Consider the following 14,146-nt stretch of genomic DNA (forward strand, 5'->3'; position numbering starts at 1 on the left):
CATGATATATAGAAAATGTATAAATGCCTATGGAGATTCTCAGTCATCCAGGTCATGGATATGTCAAAATTGAACAGCCATCTCTCAACAGAGGGGGAGAAATCCGACATCATCTATCTCCAGTCTACAACACAGTCCTTTCAGCAGTTCCAAGAAGGCTCCACATTCATTTGCACTACTCAGGTGACCGTGAAGATACAGATAAGCCTCCAGGTAGAATGCAAATGAAAGAGCTGTCTGCAGGAGCATAAATCCTTCCATTCCCCACTATCTAGTCAAAGCTGAAGAAGCTTCTTGGATGAGAAGCGAAACGTCTTCAAAAAAAAACCAAGAAAGTCCAGTTGCCTTGTGAAAAAGCATCTTTGAAAAAATGTACACTGGGCCATGCTTTTGTGCTGTGGTTAGAAGAACGTTAACAGGAGCACAGAGGTGTTTTTTCCACATTATCAGAGAAGTGTTTTGAGGTGTACAGCAATCACACCTGTAAAGGAAATGGCAATGTTGTTGCATCCTGGAAAGGAAGACTTGGTTTCACAACCTACCTTCAGCACAAGCACCTTCCGCACTGTCGTTCTATTAATAAGAGTGGCAAGTTAGGATCTTTCTCTTCCTTCCTCTCCCCAACCCCATTTCCTATTTTGCTTGGTAAAATGACTCATAACAGGGTGACCAGAAAGAAGGAAGGCAAGAATAAGAAATAAGTTCATCCTATGGAGTACAGATCTTCTGCAACAGTCTGACTCAGCTGTGAAACAATTAGATGCAGCTTCAGCAATGTTGTCTGTTAGGCGAAAGTTATTTAAAACCCATTTTTCTTTTCCGGTCTCAGCAGCTAAGCAGGGTTAGGTCTGTTAATGCATGGATGGGGACTAATTTCTGGGCTGTACAATAGACCGGAAAGACAAAGAAAAATTCCAGAGGAAGATCACTCCCTACTGCTGTCAAAAAAATTTGTATGGACGTGTTTACTACTTACTGAGAGTTAAGCCAAACTTTTGACTTTCTTTATTCACATGCTATATACAGTATCTGTTTATATCTTCCTTCCTTCCTTCCTTCCTTCCTTCCTTCCTTCCTTCCTTCCTTCCTTCCTTCCTTCCTTCCTTCCTTCCTTCCCCCCCCCCAAAATGGAAATTGATTTTGTAAAATTATATGTTGGAACTTTAACTTCATCAACTTTTAATTATTTAAAGGTTCAATCAAATGGCTTTTTAAATATTTCAAAGTATATAAAATATAACTGAACCCAGATAAAGTACCCTAACCTTACAAGTATATTTAATATAATGAACAGAGTTCTTATAAAATATTTATTTATTAATATAGTCTATTAATAAGTACAATAAATTCCAAAATCAAGCAGGAAATTATGAACTTATTTTGCCTGTTATCATTCATTTTACCTACTATAAGTAATATAAAATCAGAAAAAAGGGCAGAATTGGGACAAAATTTCATGCATATAAATCCTTTGACTAGAATTGTTACACCTAATGCCAAATGTTTGAAATTTGTGTTTTCCAAAGCATTCTGAGTAGTCTAGGTTCAGTGCTCAAGGAAAGCCACTATGAATGAACATGCCTTTTCAGACTGAGAAGCTTCAGAATCAACCAAAAGCATGTCACAAAAATCAGTCATGGTGGCATCTTCTAGTAATTCTAGTAATAAAGTTAATGCAACAAGAACATAAAAGCAAGATTCCTACTAATAATGTATCATATAGCGTGCTTTGGGGTCATTGAGCCATTGCTGAGCCAAAATAACAGTTATGAGAATTGATTTTCTATCACTTCAGGAATTAGTGGATGAAGCTGCTAGTTATTGGAGAGAAATGGCCATCAATGAGAAATTAATTTAGATCATAGATATTTTATATCTATTTAAAATACTGTCTTTGGTAAAGAGAAAATAGGATTAGGAAACATGAAGAATAGATTTTGGAACATAACTAACAAAAATGGAGCTCAAAGTGTAAAGAAAACTATTCCTGATGATTCCATAATATTTCTGGCCAATGAATATGGAATGTCCTTCAGTACTTCAGATCATTACAGAGGCAGTTTCTGAATTCAGAGCAATCATACACTTACATGATTTTACAAGATTTTTCAGTATGCTCTGATTTCTAGCATCTCCCACTTGTTTCAGTCATTTGGATCAAGATGCGTTTATTGTATCTGTGTTGAGTTTCATATAACTTGCTAATATTAAAATGGAGTCTCTTTGGGTTTGACTTCTTAGCATGTAGTTTATGACAATTCCTGCAGTTTACAAACCATGTTTCTATCTATGGATATTCTCAATCATCCAGGTCATGATGGACTGTCAAGAATGACACTTTGGCAGCTATGTGCCTCTTCATTTCGACTTGTTAGAGTTAGATTTAGAAGTGTTTAGATAGAGAAATGAAACCTTTTTGATTCTGCTGAAGACCATGAGAGCCTGAACCATTTCCAAGGACACTGCAGCAGGTGTGGAAAAGAAGCAGACAGTTCCTAACAAAGTGAAATTTCTTACAGGGACTAGGTGAGAAGGTGGGGGATTGGGCAAAGAGACTGTTGTTTCATTCTATTATATGATGTCCTGGAACCTTAGAGTGAATTTTGCTTCACCAGTACCATGCTGTGTATTCAATAAACAGTAAGATTTTCGGAAATGTAATGAACCTGGTTATTTATTTGGATCCTCAAGCTGGATATTAACATGAACTTTCTTGCTTTTTTTCCCCCTTGAAAATGTTTTGCTTCTCATCCAAAATGCTTCTTCAGTTCAGAACTGAATAAGCTTCTTGGATGAGAAGTGTAACATGTTCAAGGAAAAAAAATGAGAAAGTCCAGTTGCCTTTTGAAAAGCACCTTTGGGAAAACTATGTTTCTGTTTATTTAATAAATAGTCATCAAAAAAAATATGACTAGGTTTCTAGTGGGAAATATTACATACTTCAAGACATATTTCAGACATCTGATAGGTCGTGGGTGTGTGGGTGTTAGACATAGGATTTAGGCTCTGTTAACCATGCTGCTATCCTTCTAAAACTGGTAGAAATCATACTATTATAGCTTATCACCTGTGAGCATATAAACACATCTCGAGTACTCATTGGGGCCAAACTATGTTCTCCGGATAAATCAGCTAGAAATAACATCCTGAATTGTAGCAATTTGATTGAAATATTCTCAAAGTCAGACTAGCAGCGTCACTCCAGTTTTATGAGTCAAAGAAAAGGCAAAGAACACCAGGAGAGATGAATGGAAAAGGCAGGTGATTACTGAAATGCTTTTCCATAGAAATCCTTTATTAGCAATAACTTTTATCTGTAGCATCCACGTGATTTTTCCTTCTTCTCATATCCAGTCCATAAGAAAAACAAACTTCTTTCGATGTACTGGTCACTGCACTTTCCCCACATTCATAATCGGACACAAAGTCTGCTTGACAGCTGCAATGCCTGTCCTCACCATCAATCAGCTGGTTGGATTCTGCATACTGCCTCAGTCTCCATGTGTGCCAACCACCAGCTGGTGAGAGCTGGTGATTCCTACTTCAGCCTCTGTGTATGTGGGTGTGTGCATGGGTGTGTGTGCTTGCTTGCCCTAGCTGCCAGCTTCTTCAGGAGAATGGATCAGAAGCAGAAAATTCTTCACTGAAATATAGAAGGGATTCAGGAAGGCTACAGTTCAGAAAGCCATTAATGATGACTAGGTCTCAGGGGCTGTGCTAGATGAAATGGGGATCCTGCACAAATAACCCAAGAAGCAAAGCATTGATGAATGTTTGAAAAAAGAGATTTCTTTGGGCTAGAGATCTGCCTCCCTGAGCTTTTGGGTGCTCAGAGGTTTTTTCAAAAGAACATTCTTAATCAGAAGGCGTTCTTATTGCAGCACATGGCATATGAAATAATTCAAGTGGTAAACAAACCCACAACACAAGGTGTTAGTTTAAACAGGTGTTCTTTTAATTTAAAAGGACCTTTCTAAAAAGGAGAGGACGGGAAAGCATATAGAAATTCAACCATAAGTGTGAACTGGCATGATGTTAAGAATGTAGAGAGGGGTTTTTGTTTAATCTGAATGTCTAATATTCCAAATGTTTCTTTAATGTTTATGATTGCAGAAAGTTTGACAAACCCTGGTAGAATTTGTTAAGCTATATCCTCCATTACTACCTACTCCAATGACTGTGTTGACTTGAAACAAGAGAAACAGAGTTAGGAGGGAGATTGGCAGTAGGGACAGCAAATTTCATAACAAAATAATTTCTGCTAATTAAGAATGGATGAATTCTCAAGGAAAGGCCCTAAATCTAATTGCACCAAATAAAAACAATGTCTTAAATGCTTATGATGGCCTGAGTTTCCTGGAAGGAGCAGGGGTGACATGATAGCAGTGTTCCAGTATCTAAGGGGCTTCCCCAAAGAAAAGGGGGTCAGCTTATTCCCTAAAGTACCTGAAGGCAGGATAAGAAGCAAGAGATGGAATCTAGTCAAGGAGAGAAGCAACCTAGAACTAAGGAGAAATCTGCTAACAATTAGAACACTTAATCAGTGAAACGACTTGCCTCTGAAAATTGTGGGTGCTCTAGCACTGGAGATTTTAAAGATGAGATTGAACAACTACTTGTCTGAAATGGTGGAGTAGGGTCTTTTGCTTGAGCATGAGGTTGGACTAGAAGACCTTCAAGGTCCCTTCCACCTTTGTTATTCTGTTATTCTGATTAATGCTTAAAGATGCCTGCAGTACTTTGTACCTGCGTTTCTTACATGTTCAGCTGCATAACTTCTCATATACTCTTTTACAAGCATTAAAACAGGGGTGTCAAACTCAATTTCATTGAGGGCCACATCAGCATTGCAGTTGCCCTCAGGGGAGGGCGAGTAGGTGCCGCCTACTGGGTGGGCGTGATGAAGTGGGTGTGGCCTACTGGGTGGGCATGGCCAGCTCTACATCGTTCGTGTCAATTGTGCCTGTGGGGGCCTGGGCAGGAATGGGACAGATTTGAGGGTCTCTGGCAGAAGCGGGTGGGACCGGGGCAAGCGCCAAGGCATGGTCCATTTCTTCATTCCTCACAAAGGGTGACACCTCCCCAGCATGCACCCAGGGGGCGGGGCCGATGCAGCAGGGGCTGGTTCCTCGCTGTTTCCAGATGGCCTTGTGGAGCTAAGACTGAATGCGTTTCAGCATAGATGGCCACCACAAAATTGTACATTGGCTCCCAGCTGGCCTGGGCCAGGGCCAAGGCAATGGGGGCCATTCCTTACTGTTTCCAGGATGGCTTCGCAGGCCACATGAAACCACTTCGCGGGCCGCATCTGGCCCCCGGGCCTTGTGTTTGACATGTCTCCATTAAAACAATAAAACTGTTTTTTCAAATAACTAAAGTTAAAAGACTGTAAATAATGTTGCCCTGAAGCCTTAAAGGTATAAGATTAGGCATCTTCCAATAGAGCTAAGATTTTTCCTAGTTGACCAATTCAGAATCAGAATTTAACTTTCTTAAATTCAAATAATATTTGAATTATTGTTAAAAGTATAAGTCTTCATTCAGCAAAAAAGAGATTAGAGGTAGGTCTCCATGCTATTGTAATTAGTACAATGTTTACTGGATTACTGTTAAAGTGGCTGAATGCATCTTTTGCCAAAAGAATTGGACTAAAATGGGCTAACTTGAGGAAACTATGTGGGTTAGTATTAGAAGAGCAATGCCAATTAGATATTTTGCTGAAATTCAACTTTATCTTGCCATCAAGCTCTTACTTTGAAAGACAGGTTGGGCTTTCTACAAAAAAAAAATATTGACTAAAGAATACTCTGTGCCCATTTATTTTAGATTTAGTGAGGAATCTAATCTCTAATGTCATGGAAAAGAAAAGTATTACTGTTAATTGAATGTAAAGCTTTGAAACAAAAGAAATCTTTCTTTCAATACTGAAATTCAGATTCATGCCATAGAATCAATTAGTGGCCATATCTGACCAGAGACTCTTTGTTCCTTATGGGAAAGGCTGCTGATTTGTTTGAATTATATAAAACACATGAGACTATATTTGCCTAGGAATAAATCACTGTTTGCTGAATTAAATATGTCTGCATGCATAAATCACACCACAGAGATTATATATCTGTGGTTAAAACCAGTGGTGGGATTCAGCCAGTTCGTACCAGTTCGGCAGAACCAGTAGCTAATTTTTTGTTGCTCAGGCCCAGAATTGACTTCTGGAAGCGGCAACCACACAGAGAACTGGTTGTTCACATATTTGAATCCCACCACTGGTTAAAATTACCTTTGAGTGCTGTGGAGGCAAGATTAATGTAAATAAAATGAGTAACAGTCTCTAGAACTGATGTGTATTTTAAGATGAATTCCAATCTTATTAGGTATTTTAGGCAGGCAAATTGTTGAGAAAAATGTTTATGGCAAGTCAAAATCCCTTGTCATTTTTTTCCATGCTGTGCTTGTGATGGCTTTAGTCTATCAGATTTTCAAGTTTATGACTGGAATTTTAGCATCCGTATTTTTGTGGAATGAGAATCTTTGTGAGTATCATTGTTTTTGAACTTATTTACAGAACCAGTGTCTGATCTCTTTTAAAGCCTTGACAACTCCTGGGTCAACTTATAGGGGTTTCCTTTTCAGTCTTGAAAGCTGCTAGATATATTTGGACATTGATAGGCCTATAGATAAATTCTGAACTAAGCTAAAATGAGAAATTGTAGTTGTAAATTAACCCCAATTTGGAGATGATGGGGAAAATGTTTATTGGAAGTTCTGGGTCAGCAAAACCAGTCATACCTTGAATTAACTGATTTATAATGTTCAGTTTAAGGCTTTTGAGAGGATATGCTCTGATTAAGAATCATCTGCTGAACAGTATATACAATGAAAGTATGTACTGATCAAGCAATATGTCTTGGATCCTTTGGCACGTTCAAAGACACCCACATTTAAGAGAGGTTATGTTTGAAGTAAAACCAACAATACAACTTTACACCAATTTTTTTTAAAGCAAAACAAAACAGGATGAAGGCTAATATTGGTAATACAAAATGTGAAGTGAGGTACTGGAATATCCAATTTTGAAAAAGCTATTGGTCTAAATTTTGAGGAATGTAAGATATACAACTTATGATTTAGGAATAAAGTTAATTCAACAAAAAATCTTTTTCTGTATTTATTGGATTCATCAAAGATTGCTTTTAAAAGGTTGGAAATCAGATTTCTTGTATTGGAATTGCAACAACTTTGAGGGATCTCCGAGTATGCATTTAGTCATACCCTCCAATGGTTCTTTTTTGGTTTCCAATGGTTACATGTGAATTTAACTTAAAAAGAAAAAAAAAGATACAATAGTAATGAGAAATGTGAACATGACAATTGTCCTCCTTAATTATGGGATGCAAGACTTTATGAAGAACTCTTGTCTCTCCCAAGCATGGGATTCAGTAAGAATTACTCTATGGAGTAATTGGAAAAAAAATATTACTCCTGAGATTAGCGAGTAGATTGAAGAGAGGTGTTCCTATCAATTTTGGAAATGCTTTTATATTGCGAAAATGAGATAATGAAGCAATGCTTCTCTATCATCTCATCTAATAATATGGTATAAAGAAACAAACTAGTTTTACAGTAATGTTATACAGAACCTTTTTCCCCCCTTCACTTTCAGTTCACTTCAACCGCTATTAGGTATTTCTTTATTGATGGCATAATCACGGTGTGTATTATTTATCCCCATTATGTAATTGTTATATTTCATCAACTAAAAATGCCAGCTGGGACTTGTGCATGCTGCATAGATTCTATTTTATTTTTACAAGAGGGCAAACAAAATGAGATAGCAACTTTCTCCTGTCTCACATCATGATATATAAGCTTATTGCCTTTACACTGACCTCCAGAGGAAAGGTAGAGAACAATGGAAAACATTTATACTTCAACAATATTCACATCCACTAATAAGAGCGTGCATTTAAGACAACTGCCTTTCCTACAAATGGGAGCCCCCTTTCTCTTATACTACTTACTCAAAAGTAAACCCATCCAACAGATCAGACCCCCAGGTATGTTACACGTGGAAGAATTGTCCTAGTGGTATACATTTTGAGGCAGTTGATTACACTTCTATGACTATCAATGAATATTTTCGAGAAGGCTTATAGATTCAGTCAAGCAAAGCAAAAGGTGAAAAGTATAAAATGCCATAACAAAAACGCTAAAGAATAGAAAATGCAACCTAAAAGAATTTTCTTTTAACCAATGCTCTTTATATAAAAATAAATGCATGCACACACAAATGCACACTACTGATCGTCTCTAATAAATAAATAAAATAAATTTATTTTAATAAAACACAGCTAGAGCTGCAAGGAATGCCCAATACTCACGCTGACCCTCATCTTGTTTGTATCACTTTGCACCACTATCTCCCATCATTTCAAAGTCCATACTAAAACTGGCTTTTCATTTCTGCTGCAAGGCAATGGAGCCAGGCACACCATTTAAAAGTCTGCTGGTGAGCCTCAGCTGTCTAATCCTGCCCTCCTTTTGCAGTACCGAGAAGTCATCTTTTTGGAGTGAAATGAACAGCCTTCCTTGGGGTGGGCGGAGGGAGGAAGGATTGCTGGATGTGTGTGGCGTGTCCAAATCACATCACCCACTGAAATTCTCCCCCTGGATTGCAACTGGCTTGCAGTTTTCTTTCATGCAGATGAAGGTCTCCCCAGGAGGCAAAGGACATCAGCTCCCACTCTAAGAATCCATATTCAGCAGAAAGACTGCATATGGCTAAGAGATATGGTCTTTGAGCTGTACTTCACAGCAGCCTTCTAACACTGCAGCCAAAGTTGCCGGGTTTTCTGGTTTTCTGATGGGGGTTTTTACTTCTCATTTTTTCAGCACCGCTACCTCAGGAGTTTCCCTTTTAAATTCCAAGTAGAGGCTGAATAATAACATCTTTAAACAGGGCAGGGAGGGAGGGCGGGGAGAGAGAATATATATTAGAAGGAACAAAGCCATGCCAGAGCCATTTAAAAAAAAAAATACTTTCACTGAGGCCTGCCTATTCAAATGGGCCATCTGTCCTAGGCTGGCATCTGCAATGTAAATCACTTCAAAAAGAAAAAGAAAAAACCCTCAGCCCCATAGTGTGGGTTGGAAGGACTTGCATAGATCTTTAAAAGAGCTGGAGAAACTCTTTCAAGATATCACCAGTTTCAAAAGCGAGACTAAGGGAGAAAACTTTCTCCTATGTAGGTTCCAAACTATGGATGATGATGATGATATCATCCATTCAATCATATTTGACTCTTGGTAGTTTTATGGCCAGGTCTCTCCACAATTTCCAATCCTGCACTACTTCTTTGAAGCTATGGGATGAACCTTCAAAGCTGTGCATTTGGGGCTCCCTTCTCCTGGTTTCCAGGGAAATTCCAAAACCACACCACTTTCTTTTATTAATTGATTTAATATTTTCTTGATACTGATCTTACATTTTAAACCATTTGTATGGTTCCCTAATTAGAATAGTGTGACTCTGGTTGGCATATAACCTCTTTGATTTCTTGACTTAAGGGACCCAAAACCTACAACCATTTGGTCTTGGTAGAATTGAGCCATGGCCTATTCTTCCCCATCTTTCTCCACAGCTTCCAGACATTGGACAGAACTATAACAGCCTCACTTGATCACAAGAACTAGAGAGATATAATTGAGTGTCATCAGCATGCCTTACCTCAGCAGCTTCATGTAGATGGTTAAAAAAAAAAGCTGGGAGAAGGTAAAGAAGGGGTCTATGGTTGGACAGCTTCCCCCCACCAAAACTGACTGGAACTGGTCAGAGGAAGGAAGAAAACCACCACACTATGTCACCCTCTCCCAAACTCTTCAGTTCACTTTCTGGACTCACTCAGTCCACAAAGATACCATGGTTGATGGAATGGAAGGCCACCAAGAAGTTAAGAAGATCCACAATGGATGCACTACCCCATCTTGAATTTGTCTCCTCTAGTACAAAACAATGAAGAATCATCCCTTCTTATGGTTTCTGGTATTTTGCTTGTTGTGTACCTTTCCAGTGAGAAACATGCATGAGGACCAAATTAGCAGGATCTATTTTCAGTGGGACTGGTCCTCTTTTCTTTGAAAGAAAGGCAGAGTGTGGACAAAGTGGAAATGTTTTGTCTCTTGCACATGGAAAAGAGAAGGCTTTAGGAATAGTAAAAAAAAAAAAATGTTGTTGAAGCCTTTCATGCTGGATCCCTTGACCCTTTGGAGTGGATTTGGTTTATAGGTGAAAGTTTCCAATTCCAGGAACAAAATGTTCCCAGAACAGGGAATGGCTGACTACAGAATAGTTACAGGTCACACTTGTGTCTTCTAGAGTAGTGCTTTAGAACAGGAGTCTCCAACCCTCAGGCTGTGGCCCATGAGCCATTCAGAACCAGGCCATGGAAGTGGTGGGCATGCGTGTGCACACCTGCATCCACACTTGTGTGAGCATTGGCTAGGAGCATACCCGCTGCTCGCACAAATGGAACTGCGCGCATGCATGTGCTTACCCGCCACTTGTGTAGAACCATTCCCTCCCCCCATTCACATTTTCAAAGAACCTGATTCTCACTACAAAAGAACCCCCCCCCACACACACTTTTTCCAAGAAAGAACAAGATCTGAGCTGAGAATGAAGTGTTCACAATGTTTAATTCCTATCCTTTCAAGAAGGTCAAGAAATGTGATTCTGGATTTTGTGTCTTACAAATCTACTCTAGAGGACTAGTGTGATGATGAGGTATATACATATGCTGTATATAGCATGTTTATATGTGTGCTATGTATGTTTACACTTTTGAGAGCAAGCAACAGAATTTCATTTTTAATGAGTGCCAATGTGCCCATGGTAAAAAATGACAATAAAGTTATCTTATCTAATAAGGTTTACTTATCACAAATCAGCCTTCCAGTTTGACAAATATTTTAACAACTTACATGCCTCAACATCTCAGAAGAGCCTTTTTCTAGAACTTGATTCAAACAACTAGACTCCATCGTAAGACAAGGGAGGTTTCATGGGGTCCCAGTTGAAGAAAGATTGTCCATCTGTGGAGCACCAGCCACTGAAGATACTGGACACATTCTTATTGACTGCAAATGGTACTCTGCAGAAAGGTCCCTTATTTAGACCCTTAATTTAAAAACTAAAAAATATTGGGAGGTAACTGGGAGAAATTGTCCTGCTTATTGCAGGGAACAAACCTGCCAATCATCAATAAGACTGCACTCTTCATTTCAAAGTGTTTTTGCTTTTCAAAATTTTTTTGCATTTTAAAGGCCATCTCAAAGAGGACAGAATACCTTGATCAGATTGGAGTTAACCATCGGGATGACAATCTGTTATGAAGTTTTGCTTTACCTATTTGCATTTTTGTATCATCATGCATGCATCCTTTGCTCAAGTGGACCCTGGAATCATAAAATGTGATTTTTGAGAGTGCTATCTCTAGCAATGACTCAGGGGTTAAAAAAGATGAGCTTATCAGCTGGTAAATTAACAGCCCAGAGTTTGAGATTCGGGTGCCACACAATGGAGTAAGTTCCCTTTCTTTGTCCCAACTCCTGCCCACCTAGCAGTTTGAAAGCATGCAAATGTGATAGATTAATAGGTCCCAGCTTGGTGGGAAGATAACAGCGTTCTATGTGCCTTTGGCATATAGCCATGCTGGCCACATGACCATGGATAATGTCTTTGGACAATGCCAGCTCTCTCAGCTAAGAAACAGAGATGAGTGCCCTAGAGTCAGACATGACTGGACAGGGAAACCTTTATCTCCAGTTTAAGACTTGATGAAGCCAACTGTTCTCCTAAAACATCTAAGTCAACGTACAGTAAGACAACCTCCACAATAAAAATTTATCATCAGCTTAGAAGCATTTATGTCAGCCATTGAGAAACATCCATACCAAGCAAAACAAAACAAAACTCTCTTATCAGCCTTTTCCTAACCATTCAGGTACGAATTTTATCATTATTATATTCTTATTTCTCCATTGGTTCTTCAATAATATTTTAGATTTCTCCAAAACAGCCTTATAATGTTAACAGTGCAAGCCTATAAATAAGCATAGGAATGCTATATAAGAATTTTAGTCTCTGCGGGTTTATTCACAAACCACTCTAATTATGTCCAACAAAACTTACTGGATGTTTAAGCTCCCTTAAGCTGCTGTCACAGAGACACACTTCTCTGCAATTAAGTCCCACTGATTTCCATGATCTTTTGAATATCTGTACAAGACTGGAACACACATCTCTTGACTCACGTTTCAAAGATTTCTGCTATGAAAATCCCCCTGAATTTACCTTTGCAAGTGTGCCGAATCCAATACTTCTATCCATAGTTGTAAGAGACACCACTTCCTGAATCATCATCAATCATCAAAGCAGGACAGTTGAGTTTCGCAAGAAGGCTGAGGTCAGAAGTGTTTTGAGAAAAAGGATCTGAAATCATATCCCTCTAAAGGCGTCCCAGTCAAAGGAATTTCTATCTCTTTCAGCTAAGCTGAAAACCATCAGTGCAAAATGATCAGAACACAGGCGGGAGTCCAGTTTTAAAATGAGTTGAACTCTCATGACTGATTGCAGCTTTATTTCAAGTAACCACACACAGGAAAAAAAAAACTTTTTGCTTTGCTTCATCTTCCTGTAGTTCCTATTTTAGACAACAAGTAGGAAGAACTCTAAGGCTTGCTAGCTGTAAACATATTGCAAGAGGCGGCATGTTTGCTTTCCTAGTGGGAATAATGCTTTTAAGAACCACCTGGATGAAATGTCTTTGATGTTTCGGATCTAGCTCTGAAACTATCCAAAGCTGGATTAAGACTTGAAAGATTGACTTTAAGATTTCATGCTTTGGATTTAAAGAGGGCTGTTGGAAGCAGGGGATTAGGATGTGTGTACAATGTAACACCTTCATCATGGTTAATGTCTATGCACAGGTAAATCCTAGGGCAATTCAGTAGAATTGATTTTCTAGGAAAAAAGGCATCTGTCTTACCAAACTTGTTTTTATTTCAAAAATGCCTATGGCACACTTCAGAACAAAACTTTCACCGAGTGCCTAAAACAAAGTAAAAAATTAAAAACATAACATATAAACAATAACAAATAAAAGAAAGCTTTCCCCCAAAAAACTTGCATGTAAAATATTAACATATGTAAAGACCCAGAATGGTGAAAAGAACTTTTGTTCTGGAAAGACAATAAAGTCAGTGCCAGATATACCTTGCTTCAGATGTGGGGATAACCATTCAGGAAACCTCAGTAGTGGAAGCTATTTGTCTCCCAAATCTTTAGGAAATAAGTAAAAATGTACTGTATTGAAAGAGACATTCCTTCACATTCTTTAGACCAGTGGTTCTCAACCTTTCTAATGCCACGACCCCATAATACAGTTCCCCATGTTGTGGTGACCCCCAACCACTTATACATCATCGGGTGCCAGGGGCGTGGCCAAAGAAAAGGGGACAAAAATGGTGGACAGCCTTGTTTGGTGATCCCCGTGAAATGGTTGTTCGACCCCAAATGGGGTCCCGACCCACAGGTTGAGAACCACTGCTTTAGACCAACTTTTTCACACTTGTCAACATGAAGATGTGTGGACTTCAACTTCTCCATGCCGGGTGGGGAATTCAGAGATGAAGTAAGACTTGACAGACTTGAACACTGGGCGCTATCTAACAAAATGAAACTCGATGGTGAAAAAAGTAAGGTTCTACATTTAGGCAAGAAAAACCAAATGCATAGGTATAGTATAGGTGGTACCTGGCTCAATAGTAGTAACTAGAAAAATAGTAGTAAATAGAGGGATTTTGGAGTCCTAGTGGACAATCACTTAAATATGAGCCAGCAGTGTGCTACAACTGCCAAAAAAGCCAACATAGTTCTATGCTGCATTAACAGAGGGATAGAATCAAGATCAGGTGAAGTATTAATATCACTTTATAATGCCTTGGTAAGGTCACACTTGGAATACTACATCTAGTTTTGGTCGCTATGATGTAAAAAAGATGTTGAGACTCTAGAAAGAGTGCAGAGAAGAGCAACAAAGATGATCAGGGGACTGGAGGCTAAAACACATAAAGAACGGTTGCTGGA

General features: G+C 38.8%; 1 protein-coding gene and 1 long non-coding RNA gene across 4 annotated transcripts in view; one reads left to right on the forward strand and one right to left on the reverse strand.

Annotated features, from left to right (window-relative positions):
- Positions 1–12,803, reverse strand: part of CASS4 (Cas scaffold protein family member 4) — a 39,707-nt gene extending 26,904 nt beyond the window's left edge. The window contains exon 1 of one of the 2 annotated variants that reach the window (XM_039343263.1): positions 12,353–12,803. In XM_039343263.1, the coding sequence (XP_039199197.1) occupies positions 12,353–12,421 (69 nt within the window). In that variant the 5' untranslated portion in view covers positions 12,422–12,803. Of the gene's footprint in view, positions 1–8,381; positions 8,791–12,352 lie in introns of those variants that run through there. The other variant, XM_039343264.1, reaches the window with a different exon arrangement.
- The window catches only part of LOC120307949, a 55,248-nt gene that overhangs the window by 30,393 nt on the left and 10,709 nt on the right, over positions 1–14,146 (forward strand). The gene's annotated exons all lie outside the window — the stretch shown is intronic.

This window comes from Crotalus tigris, unplaced genomic scaffold (assembly GCF_016545835.1).
Source record: "Crotalus tigris isolate CLP2741 ecotype Arizona unplaced genomic scaffold, ASM1654583v1 scf7180000017834.3080900, whole genome shotgun sequence".
In the NCBI taxonomy this organism is placed as follows: Eukaryota; Metazoa; Chordata; class Lepidosauria; order Squamata; family Viperidae; genus Crotalus; species Crotalus tigris.